This window comes from Cydia pomonella, chromosome 2, assembly GCF_033807575.1.
Source record: "Cydia pomonella isolate Wapato2018A chromosome 2, ilCydPomo1, whole genome shotgun sequence".
Classification (NCBI taxonomy): domain Eukaryota; kingdom Metazoa; phylum Arthropoda; class Insecta; order Lepidoptera; family Tortricidae; genus Cydia; species Cydia pomonella.
In genome coordinates this window covers 3999388-4012880 of record NC_084704.1, presented here as the reverse complement: position 1 = coordinate 4012880, position 13493 = coordinate 3999388, and the positions used below count along the sequence as shown (strand labels likewise).

Here is a 13493-nt window from a genome sequence, read left to right as displayed (position 1 = left end):
CACAATCCTTACATCAATATTCACGACACAGGAAAAGACGCAAATGACTCACTAGTTCCAAACTCCAATAAATCCAAACAACAATCCAGTGTAAAAATCACAAAAACACACGTGTTCCACACTCATCCATAAAACTACAAATAATATATACTACAAGATTTGTAGTTTACAAATCGATATGAGAACTCACAGCACACAATCACTGGCCAAGGCCGTCATGCGTAATCAGCGATAAGCACGCACGTCCGCGCGCGATGGCGTGTGCAGTACAATTGGAGGAAGTACCTGATCTTTCCTTGAGGCTGCGCGCGCGCCGGCTTGCACCCCACCGCTGCGTCTGCAACGGAGAATTAAGTTATCTTTCGGATAAAAGCTGTGTTGTTGGTTGTATACAATGGGAAACATACGAATGTGTCCTAAGTTGAATTTGGAATTAAAATATGTGGATACAAAATCATCTTGGCAGATTCGCAGATTTGGGCATAAGGGTAATGTCACTTCTTACTAGAGCTTGATATCATCTATTGGATTAGGGCTAATAAAACAGAAAAAAACTGTGGTTATTTGGTTCATTATTCTACAGTTTTAAAAATTGTAGGCAGGCAAACGGCTTTTGCGCACACTAAATGCTCAAAATATGACTACCTACTGATTGAAGAGTTTTTTGCCAGGCAATTGAAGGCTCTATACTATATATACAGTAGAAATACTTTTTACAGGGCTTTTATTTGCCCAAATTATCTATCTATAGTATTAACTAACCTTGACTAATACCTTTCCTCCGCCCTTCGTGTCAATAGAATGCCAAACGTGGATAAAGGTTTTGAAATGACACATTTCTTTTGTTAAGTGCAAACTATTAGTCTTGTTAAATAATTAAGGATCAAGTCCTAGTATAGAGACAAATCAATACCTATTATGTCGAAGCTTGAGATCTTTTTAACTTTTTGGAGCTGATACTGATTTTTCCCTATATATGTACTTTCGGAGCAGACTCAATCATTTTCAAGGTTTACGCACACGGTTTAGATACAAATTTTTCGAATGCGATAATATTTTATTAGGCACGTCTGCTTACATTTTTATCTAAGACGGAGTTTAAATAGGCAAAAAATGCGTAAATACACGTAAGTAAAGATTGAAGTTGTTTTAATACGTAGTCTCGTAAAACCGATTCGATTTCTTCTACTCTAGACTGAAGACTCAAATTCTTATAACTACATATGTAAACTTCATTCTTCTCTTTTCCAGAATAAAAATATATTGATACAACAAACCAGAACAGAGTAAACCGGTATCGTGAGTATGAAAACGTGAGCAACGAGCACACTAACTGTGGTATTACATGAATGCAGTAAACGCTCCCAGAGTATGACTGCAATCGCGGTTGCATTAGACTTAGACGGGCTTACGGCGGCGTGTTGTAATCTGTGTGGGTTATAACACTACTGATGCTATCCGAAAACGTTAATAGTACCTATGAGTATTGATACAACATAGAGCAGAACAGGTATCGTGACTATGAACATGTGAGCTACTCGTACAACTGTGTAGGATTATCAATGCAGTTTACGTTCCCAGATAGTCGGCCCGATTCGATAAGATACGTCAAACATTTGCTAAAGATACGATATGGATTAGATATGTTAGCGTCAAAAGTGTCGTTTCTTTAAACAAAAACGTTAAAGTTTGAATAGAGCCGAGTGAGTGCAATCGCGGTTGCCTTAGACTTGTAGCCCTTGCTAGGGCCTGCGGCGTATCTGTGTGATTCAACTATAAGAATTATTGTTTCATGGGAGTTTTTATTTATTATTATACTCAACATTGATATTTTTATATCATAATACGAGTACATGGACTTTTTGTAATATAGTACAGTAAGTGCAAAGTTGCTGAGTTTGAGGTACCTACTTTACTAGTATAGCTACAAATTGGTGTCATCAATATCGACATCTTGATGTGTAAATATGCTAAATATTTTTGCTCGGTTTAAGAAAATACGTTAAAGCTTAATGTCAATAGATGTGCAAGATGCAATATGGTTCATAGCTGATCAGAATTCTTATGTATCACCTTAATATGTACCTATGAAGGCAATAAATGACTGAATACTGAATATGCTCGTCTAACGTGTCTCCGCGTGGAAACGTTGCATAACTCCCATTACAGTTCCTACCTAATGGTCTCTTCTGTTCTTAACTTCCTCCCGCCGATTGTATGCGACCAATGGCTGTAACTGTGACGCAACAGTAATATGCATTTCCTGTTTAGCCAACGACCTTGCACGACTAATTATTGATTCAAGTTTGAAGAACCTGATTGTTACTATCGGGGATCGACCAAGTGCCTAGTGGTCTCCAAATCTATTCCAAACAATATTCATTATATTTGACAGGAACGTAGTAAAATACAATATTTAATTTCGATCATAAAAAGGATGGGCCTTTAATGCCTTGAAAGAAAGGAGTTAGGGGATCGACAATTCGACACGGAAGAATGTATCGCAATGTCTCTGTTCGGGGTGAATCGACTTAGGCCATTTGATTTGTATTATTATAATACTGTTCGTAAAAAAGTGCATCAGAATTCTAGTAAACATTGATCAAATGGAGTCGTGTAAACCTTATTTTATTAAACATGAAATACTGACCGTTGCGTCTATGTACATATTCGAATCATGTAAATTCGTTAGGAAACATTTAAACTTATATTCATTCAAAGATACAACTCAAATCAAAAGAAATAATCGCAACCTAAATCAACTAAAAGTGCCTTTTTCAAAATTAAAACTTGTCACAAGTAGCCCACATTATATGGCTATGAAAATCTACAACCACCTCCCAAACTCTATCAAAGATCTGGACAATGTAGGTCAATTTAAAAAACAACTGAAGCTGTTTTTAATTAATAGATGTTTTTATAATCTTAATGAATATTTTGATAAAGTCAGTTGAAAATATTACCGTGCTTCGTTTATGTAAGGAAATAATGTAATAAATAATACAATCAAATGATCATGCGTGAATGTATGTGTAATATTATTTTAATGATGTGCGAAATAATTGTAATTTAATCACCTACTGTAGCCCTCTTATATTGCTGTGCCCTTACAGGGTGTCACATGTATACCTTTATGTTCCATTCCATCCATGCTTGTAATGTGATATGCAATAAACTATTCTATTCTATTCTATTATGGAAGAATGTATCGCAATGTCTCTGTTCGGGGCGAATCGCCTTAGGCCATTTGATTTGTATTATTATAATACTGTTCGTATTATTCGGTAGGTATCGATTTACAACCGTATAATATAATTATATACAGTCCACTGCCGGAAAAAGACTCACAAGGATTTCCACAAGTGCCAACCGTGCACTGCCCACCACCATCAGATTCTGTTCCTCGAGACATTAAGTATTAACCATTTTATCGTAACTTTTAATGGTGAAGCCAGATGAGCGTAATTCTAGCGGGATGAGCGTAGTTATGGGTGGCGTAATTTGTGCTGTATAAATTTTAATGTATGTCGGCTGACAACTCATTTTGCGTCGCCGTGTGAACCAAACAGGCGTTTTGTATGAAACAGAACGCAGTAGAAATTGCGCAACAGAAATTACGCGACTCACAACTCAAAAAATTACGCTGGTCTGGCTTTATCCCAAGGAATGCCTTTTATAAGTAATGTTTTTTTTGGCGTGAAGGAGTGCCTGGCGTCAGTTGGTTTGTTGGGTGGACGACATTCGGAAGATTGCGGGTCACTTCTGGATGATATTGGCTCAGGACCGGGATAAGTGGCGTACTGGAAGAGAGGCCTAGTATGCTCAGCAGCGGGCGATAAAAGGCTGATATGATGACGATAATGATGATGAATGTCTTTTAAATCATAACAGGAGTCTGTTGAAAATGAACCTTTTTTTCTCTTTTAATCGTAATTATAATACGTAATCTTTTTGTTCACTTATTAGACACTGCAATTGCGAATCGGGGTTAGTGTAATAAGACAACAGCCGGGGTACAATGATATAATGTTTAATTTAATGCATGAAACTAGACAAGTAAACCATGCGATAAGTTCGAAGTTACTACCGCCAACTCTATACTAGAGTGAAGAGGTCTTGAGTACAGTCAGCAGAAGCAGCTAAACCGGCGTAGTTTTTAAAATGATCTACCTAAGTAGCTACACACTTGTTCTCTTATTAATAAATGCTTACTATGAAAATGTAGACCAACGAAAACTTCGCACATAATCGAAAAAGGCAGAATTAACAGAAACATTATGGGATCGTGTAATGCAAAACAGAGTCATGTACACTTAAAGGTGGTCCATTCAGGCTATCATCATTACCAAGGATTGGATCCACAACTCGAAATAGTATTTCATACAATCGTGATATAATAGAGAGCTTTTCAGTCGAGTACGAGCTTAGGCCACGAGCTTGCTGATTGGCCTAATGTAGGTATGAGATTGAAAAGCTTGATTATATATCTAATGTTTAAAATACATTTTCTACGATTCATCTAAAATACCTTTTCTACGGTAAAACTTAAATAATTAAAGATCAGGTACAAAAATAATAATTTAAATGAGTGCACATAACATCAATCGAATAATCAACACACTGCTTACTATAACTGCACGATTTAAAATGGGGCATGTTACGTCAAGCTACTGGAATCAGTATCAGTTCCTTACACGCCTTATTCGATATGTGGTTTACCGGTCAAAACAACCTAGAAAGTTCAGTACACGCCAGGGAAACGTAACACTGATAGAAAAAGAAAAACCGGCAAGTGCAAGTCGGATTCGCTTACCGAGGGTTCTGTTGGTTTTTTTTTTTTTTTTACAAATTGATATTCTCAGATTTCTTCCCTGTACTTGTAGTATAAGACAATATTACCTACTTGCTAAATTTCATCGTTCTAAGTCAACGGAAAGTGCCCTATAAATTTCGATTCCATTGATAGTGTCGAAATATACGTTTTTTGCGGCATAAGCGGCCGTATCTTCTTTTGACGTTTTTTTTTTTATAGCCCAGACGGTGCAAGTGTTATTTTAAACATCAAATTTCTATGAAGTTATGACGTTTGCTTAAGAGGCTGTCAACACCCAATGTCCTTGAAATTGATGTTACTTAAACAGTTTTTAAAGAAAGTTTTTTTTTTTTAGTCAAGTAAGAAAAATATATGTTCATATTAATTATATTTCAGAGACCGTGGTTGTACTCGATACATGATTGAACGAAATCGGCTCGATAGAAAATAATTGCAAAGATTGGTCTTAAAATCACAATTAAACGGTTCTATGTCTTTATGTTTTGACTTATGGGTCTGGAATTAAAATCACAATTTCAAAACATTTATATCTAAACCGTGGTTGAGTAAAATATTACACTAATAATCCACTTTTTCTTATTATTTTTCTTATTATTCCCTTGCCCAGGCCCAGTAACATGCGACACTGCTATCTCATTTACTCCGATAGAAATAGACAGTGTGCGCGCTTTAGGTATTGACAGCCTCTTAATAAGTTTGATTTTTTTCACAGCTTCAAAGTACTGTAAACCTGAGTACCTATATGGTTTTAATTTTAACTCTACACTTCAACGCGCTTCCGATAAAAGGGGCTTGACAAACAGACGAATGGTCCTATAAGGGTTCCGTTATTTCCCTTAAAGGGTACGGAACCCTAAAAAGCCGTCCAGGTTATTCGCGACACACTGGTTGCAAGCGAAATTGGTCTTAAACTAGACGAGATAGGGGTTGAATAAATGTGCTACGGACTTACACGATGAAAATATTTCGACGGAAGCGTTGTGGAATAGTAGCAATGTAGTCGGCTCTTATGGAATCTGCTGTACGAAGGGGAAACTTAACATGGAATATATTTCCATGAATTTCAGTTCTTGATCAGAAATGGGAGCAGGTACTAACATCAACACACTGATCATCGACAGATCATATGCTATTGCAATATGGTTTCCGAATAGTCAGGTAACAGTGTGTACGATGGCATTCAATAAATGACGTAAAAATGGAGTGGTCGTGGTCGGAGATTTTTTTTAATATTTTTAAATGTAAAATAATGTGTCCAATTTTTTTATACCAATTTGCCAATAAATACGGGTAAGTATTCAAGTAAGAGAACCCATGTGTATGTAACGCCTCAAAGCGATTATGTGAAGTTGTTGATTAGTCTCTTTTGTTAAAAAAAAAAACATTTTTTTCAGATTTATTTAGCCTTGTCTATCTACACGTCTACCCAGTAGCTCGTGAGATGGCAATCAAGGCATTCAGCCAACGTCCTTAGGAGGCTGTTGCTACTGCCGCGCACGCGTGTCAGCAGAGACGCTATTCTTCTGCGTCTAAAGTCATAAAAATCATCCGTTCGCGCCTCCGCGAACATACCGGATGCGCTGCAGCCTCGGCAGCTTGAACAGCATCCTCAGGACGTTATTACGGAACCCTTAATGTGTTATAGGCTCGCTGCGTAAATGTTGCCCATAGACTGCACGTGTAAAAAGTTTGGCAGTATGCTATAAAAAGCGTTAACTTGTTTGTTACATCGTGCAAATCTGCGGACAACCATATTGCCCCTTATAGCTATGGCTCTCCTTTCTCTTTCTAGATCCATTATCTTTCAGATCTCCAGTGAGCACATGCCCCAGATACTTAAAGCTTAAACCACTTTGAGGGATACATCTCCCAGCATGATCCTAGGCATAGTCAAATATAAATTGTACTTTTGAGCCTTAAAAATGAGTATTTCACTTTTGGTTGCATTATACCTAAGACTATGCTGCCCGGGCGTAGCCCTCGCAGTGATTAGCTTTTTTATCGAAATGAGTGCTGACCGAGGGTCCCAACAGGGGCCGTGTCCTCCGCGTAGCTTAAATATTGAAGCCAAAGTTTAGATAACATTGTAAACTTGACAAATTCAAAACATCTTTTGCTTAATACCGGCGAAGCATACTGCAAGATAAATAAACACGACATAAAATTCTTCATGGCAAGGCTCTGTCAGGTTTACATCTAAATTCGGGGCTAGTCATGGCCGTTACATAAGGGCCATTACACGGAGACCCTATAAAACCGGGTAGGGACTTCCACCTACAGACTCCGTTTTGTTTCGCCACAGGCGCTCTTTTATTTATTTAAAAATATATGCAAGTTCACAGTACTAGATCAAAGCACTTATATAGTACACTATATTAAATTATAAATGAAGCATTATTTCATATTCTAACGCTATAAATTGTATGTATACAGAGTGTGTGTCCAATTTCATTTAAATAATTGCCTAATTTATTGCAATGCTATTGTCAAGACACAGCTATATAATAATTATTTAGCTATATACCTCCCACTGCTGGGCACAGGCTTCCTCTCATGCATGAGAAGACTTGGGCAATAAGTCCCTACGCTGGCCTAATGCGGGTTGAAAACTTCATATACCTTTAAATTTATTCACAGAGGTTTTCTCACGATGGTTTCCTTCACCGAAGAGTGGCAAATATCAAATAATACTGCGTACATAAGTTCCGAATAGCTCATTGGTACGAGCCAAGATTTAAACCTGCGACCTCCGGATTAAAAGTCAATCGTCAAATCCACTCGGCCACCACAGATTTTTTTTAAACCTGTATTTGGAAGCTCTTGACTAGAAGGTCATATCGGCTCCGGCCTCAGGCTCTTATATTTGTAAATTTCTTTCACGCAAACTTCACTCAAATGTTACACCACTGCATACTAAATAGCTCATGTTTATTCCTAGGCGAATTTAGGTTGATACTCGTAATTTACGTGAGTAGAGGTAATAAAGATGGACGGGATCACGCGACTGAAATGGTCGCGCTCTCGAGCTGAATTAAAGTTCGTCTACGCTATGTCCGCATCGACTTAGCAGTATGACTGCGACACACATGATATAAGGTCAATGTGGAGAAGACCGTCCATCAGGTAAGACCTTCTACAAGTCGTCTACTTCTAACTCTTGCACTTTTTCACATACTGCACTTACACAAGGTCGGTAGAGGAGGAGTGAAGCTTTCTGTGTCTCAGCGAAGTACGTATACAAATACGAGGATGCCCTATATGAATGGCGGTTTTCTCAACCAAACATTTTATATGCCGGTCTTCTCCACATTGACCTTATCATTTGGCGCGTAGACTTATCGTATACACTTCATGAGCTGGTGACCTATATACTCATTACCTTTTTTACCGTTTCATTCTTCTAAGAGTGGTTATTGTCATAATTTAAGCAATTGGTGACAAGCTTCACAGCATGTCTAAATTCATACTCATAGTTGTCATAGTTATATTAGTTAATATATATATATATATATATATTCCATCTAGTAACAGTGATCTGTAGGATTACCCTAGGCTTGCACACGGCGGTGTCATCGGAGGTGAGCGGGTTGCACTTCCGCGCCGAGTTTGTTGCAACACTTGCGAGTGTGCAACTATGATTGTCAAGGAATGCAGGGTTCACATTGTTGACATAATAATATTCCATCTAGCAAGAGTAATCTGTAGGATTGCCCTAGGCTTGAACGAGGCGATGTTGTCGGAGGTGAGCGGGTTGCACTTCCGCGTCAGGCTTACTGCAGGACAGGACTTGCAATGCAATTATGATTAGTAAGGAATGTAGGGTTCGCATTGCCGTAGCATAAGTTTACGAAGTAAATATCATTACAAATGAGGATCGTGAGACCGTGGACCGATGTCCGAAACGATTGCCAGTGATTTTTTTTAACCCGGCCTAAAGAACAAAACAACGCCCTTCCATCAAACAAGGTCAACAAGAATCAACTACCGATATTGGAAATAGGTATTTTCTTAGTTTTTGAACCAGATTGTACGCATTTTATTTAATTTATTACAAATCCTACAATGATTTGACCTTTGACAAGTTACCTTTGATGCCTTACGCATCATCACTTACCATCAGGTGAGATCGTGGTCAAACGCCTGTCTATCCTCCATAAAAAAAAGAAAAAAATATAGATTTAAATAAAATTAAACTAGTGTTAATAGTGTTGTCCTATTCTCGTAAGTATAATTTTACGCTGCAGTGCTGCTGTAACAAACTGAATTTAAGTGACAGTTTCCGCGACTCACTTTACCCAACTTTTATCAGCCCTCACAACCTTTTTCCGACTGCCAACAGTCGTATTAGTATCTCAAATCTAGCTTATTTTGGAATCTGGCGGAGTGTAGAATGTGTAGATCATTTTGGGTATACCGTCTGCGTAGATATCACGCCGCGTGCCGTGCTGCGATATCACGCTCAGCTCAAACTGTAACTAGAGTTTCCGTGACATACTTTACCCAATTCTATCACCCCTTTTAAATTTTTAACCCACTGCCAATAGTCGTAGTATCTCAAATCTAGGCTATTATAGATGAGTGCAGATCATTTTGAGCACATCGTCTGCGTAGATAATTATACGCTGCAGTGCAGTGCTGCTGTATCAAGCTGAACTCAAGCGCAGACTGTTTCCGCGACCCACTTTACCCAACTGTTACTGCTATCAGCCCTGCCAACCTTTATCCAACTGCCAATAGTCGTAGTATCTGCGATCTAGCCGCACTACTTTCTCTTTCGCGTCCCACATCGGCGACCGATCATTCCACTTTGCCGGCGCTTGCATCACGGTTATGTCATCGGAATTTTGTATGGACAGGCAGTTTGGTACTGATTTAATGATCTGAAGGACGCAGCAAGGCTGTTGCAATTTGGGATTATGACTGACTTGCGGGAGTTATTGAATAATTTTAGAAATCCTTTTAGCTCTGAAGAATGTAAAGCTGTGGTTATTCAGAATTATTACCACTGAGTTATTATTACTATAGAGAAGCCATACCAAATAATGAACTGTCGCAATCGCGACCAAAACGTCATAAGCGCCATGAAATTCACGTTCGTTGTCGGCCGACAACAACTCATGGCGCAAAATACTGTTTTCTGTGCCGGTTCTATAATACGTAGTAATAATTAATAGTTGAATGCATTAAACTAACTTTTCTCAAGTTTATTGTGAAGATAATAGTTGGGGATTTTGTAAATTACTGATAAAAAGCACAAGTCACATATAGAACATGGCTTGGTGTAAAATTTCCGTTCCGCAGTGGCAAATAATTATAAAAATAAGATTAATTAGAATCACCCATATGCAACGTTAATCTTAATTTTAACGAAATGAAGGGTGCTTAAATAACCTTCATTCTAAGACTTAATTGTGTTAAAAATATGTAGTTTACGTGCCGTGACAGAATCGCCTAAAGTATAATTGCATGAATTTGACTGTACGAGTCGTTGTGAATACATAAGCCATCTCGTTCCAATTTAACGACGCGTTTGAAGGACTTGTGTGGCAATTGGAAAGGCGTCTAGCCTTTATTGCGGCAGGAACGGGGTTTTGTCGGCTCACGACACGCCTACAGTAATCGACAAAGAAGCCAATTTTGAGTTATGAATTGACCCTATATTAATATGGCTATCAGTTAAACGGTAGATCTTAGCTTCGTAAATATAAGGGTCAATACATAGCTGTCAAAATTAACTTCATGCCAGCCGGGGACTATAGGAACAAATGTTTCTTGAAACTAGGGGTGCCATAAATTTCTATGACTTTGAAGCAGTCATGCACAATGCGAATTTCTATCTATGAGTTTCAAATCTATCATTTCGCTAATAATAATTATTAATCTTGCACTAAGCAGAGAGTTCAGCGTGAAACGTCTCAGTACATTATACCTACTATCAGGAGCAAGGCAAACTAATTACAACGTCCATACGTGTATAATTAGATTGCATCAAATTGATTGACTTTACACACCAAACGTTGTGAATACATAAGCCGTCTTGTACCAATTTCACGACACAATCCAAGGACTCGTGTGGCAATTCGAAAGGCGTCTGGCCTTTTTTCGTGACAAAGAGATTCTCGAATTGCGACTGGGAAGCAACTGTGTCTCTATCATTGTCATGTTCGATTCAATTCAATTGAAATAATAATTTAACTTTGGAAACATTATTACGTTACCCCGATTAATACAGGGGTAGTTGGAAAAATAAAATTATACTACTGGCAACACGGCCATGGACCGCGAGAACTTGGGTCGAGGCAGGCAAAGGGGATACATCCTGAAGGATCGGTCAAATCAGGGTACCTGCAAACACCTCCACTGTTGTATCTATATGTTTGGGGATCGAAATTGTCCATATCCAAAATGAAACGTGAATACATAAGCCGTCTTATACCAATTTTACGACACCATCCAAGGACTTATGTGGCAATTTGAAAGGCGTCTGGCCTTTTTTAGAGGAGATTGTCGAATCACCCAGACAGAGTCGCTTCCCAGCTGTGATTCACACTGGGAAGCGACTCTGTCTCTACCATTTTGTGTGTAGGAAAATTTCTTTTATTGCGTAATTTCCACATTCAAAATTTCAGAAACTACACATATTTTTGTATAAGCGATCGAAATTTCCCAGAAATTTTCAGGAACTTTCTCAACTTTTTGGAATCTCCGCAACTTGTACATCTGTAGTTTAGAGTAACATGTGCTAATGGACCCTAATGCTTTCTCTGTTAGTTAATGGACCCTAACCCTATGCTTGCTCTAGTTGCTCTGATGGTTTTCCTAAGTATTTAACAACGAATTTGAAGGACTACTTGTAGTATGCCAATTTGAACGGCTTCTATTGCAATAAATAATGTCGTATAATGTTTAGTGTTGCATACGTAATGGCTTCGATTCCAGATGAGCGTGATCATGAATACATTATTGACATGTTGGTACTTATGATCGATACTTAGCTGTTGTACATCATTGTTATGTAGGCAGGAATGATGGATAGCTGTTTTTCTGTGTGTCGTTGGCGTCTCGCCACTAACTCATAGATTTAAATCAGGTCTCCATTGAAAACCAGCACTAGAGATTGCCGCGCCATTATGCTGAGTGCGGGATCCTATTTTCGTGTCCAAATGCTTTTTTTTTATGTCTGCGTGTCTTTTTTATGTACTATGTTGTGGCGATAAATAAATGAATTTTCTTTCTTTCTTTTTGTAGAATTTCGCAAGCAATTAATAGTGAATTAGTGATCTGGTGGAAAGCCCCTCAACACAAAACGTAAGCTATAATTAGCTGTGTATAGTAATGATTGAAGATTATCGATTTTAGAAAAAAATATCAGTGTCAAATAAAAATTTCAGAACAGATAGCATAAAATATATGTGAAGAGCTATACAATCTTGCACGTAATTTAAAACTAACGTCAGAATATGCATCATGCCAGGAAGATTGAATAACATTTCTCCCAGCAAAGCTCATTATAAAACGCAAGATTTCACTGAACGAATGAGGCAAGAAGTTTAATAACGGCGTAATATTAAGATAATGTCTCGGAAGATTCACGGAATTGCGCAAGCTTACGGCGTTTCCTTTGCCTTTGCGCATATTTGCGGATCGGTCACGGTCATTTTGCGTATTTTATGTTCAATGTTTCTCAAACCCCCAGTGCATAAAGAATATTTTTGCAACCCTCTATTCTCCGCTGTTTATAACCTATCTTTTCTCTCTTTTTTTAACAAGACTGCGATCCCCCATCGCCTTTGCGTATCCCAGTAATTATAGCCATTATCTTTATTAAATACCCTCGCGGAACCCGCCAAGTTAGGATCTAATACGATCCTGGAGATATTGCGGGAGTTCTTCAAATATTAGGATAGAATATAATTATTTTCATTCGTAAAAACAAGCGAGACAAATTACGTATTCTAACAAAAACATAGAAAGACTGAGTGTTGATGGTGACTTCCAGCGGTGACCTTCCGACGAGACCAACAAGTGAGAATAATCACGGAAGATAACAGACAAACGAAATACATAAAATATACAGTGGACTAATGGTTTATTAAAGGCACACCGTGATTTGTGCATTGTTTATTAACTAATATGAAAGAATGGAATGTCCTGAGAGCCTGGACATCAGCCTGACATTACCTGGACGGTCATTACTTCAAAAATACGCTCATGAATTCCCTTCACTTATCACAATACGCTGTAGCTAGTAGCATAAGCATAGCTTCTATGCCCGCAATTTTGAGAAAAGACAAAATATCCTAACATGTCAGGAAAATTTCTAACGTATGGCAACCCTGACCGTAACTCGTGCATTTTCTCTTGGAAAGCGATATTTGGTGATGTGGAACTGATGATGAAGATCATATTTGCATACTGTTTTGTAAAGTCGGTTCTTTTTTTGTGAAAGATTATTAAAGTAACCATTTTCCATTTTCACACAGCCGATTTAAGAGGGGGTGGAAAGCCAGGAAATCAGAAAGGAACCAAAGATATGACGCGCCGAGCGAGACTTGCGACGGAAGATTTGGTGATTGTGCGGGTTTGCGGGTCTGAAAGTACAGCTATTTTATTTAAAACTATACTACTCCTCCTATAGTATGCAGAATAACGATTGAAA

The 13493-nt window shown here is 38.1% G+C and overlaps 2 protein-coding genes and 1 long non-coding RNA gene across 4 annotated transcripts in view; 1 reads left to right on the top strand and 2 right to left on the bottom strand.

Annotated features, from left to right (window-relative positions):
* The window catches only part of LOC133531642 (uncharacterized), a 64147-nt gene that overhangs the window by 41612 nt on the left and 9042 nt on the right, over window positions 1–13493 (bottom strand). The window contains exon 4 of one of the 2 annotated variants that reach the window (XM_061869978.1): window positions 286–337. In XM_061869978.1, the coding sequence (XP_061725962.1) occupies window positions 286–337 (52 nt within the window). Of the gene's footprint in view, window positions 1–190; window positions 338–13493 lie in introns of those variants that run through there. The other variant, XM_061869987.1, reaches the window with a different exon arrangement.
* Window positions 1–13493, bottom strand: part of LOC133531637 (uncharacterized) — a 72461-nt gene that overhangs the window by 52810 nt on the left and 6158 nt on the right. The gene's annotated exons all lie outside the window — the stretch shown is intronic.
* Window positions 11628–13360, top strand: LOC133531737 (uncharacterized). Its single transcript, XR_009801586.1, has 2 exons — window positions 11628–12142; window positions 13318–13360. It is a non-coding gene; the product is annotated as an uncharacterized LOC133531737 (long non-coding RNA).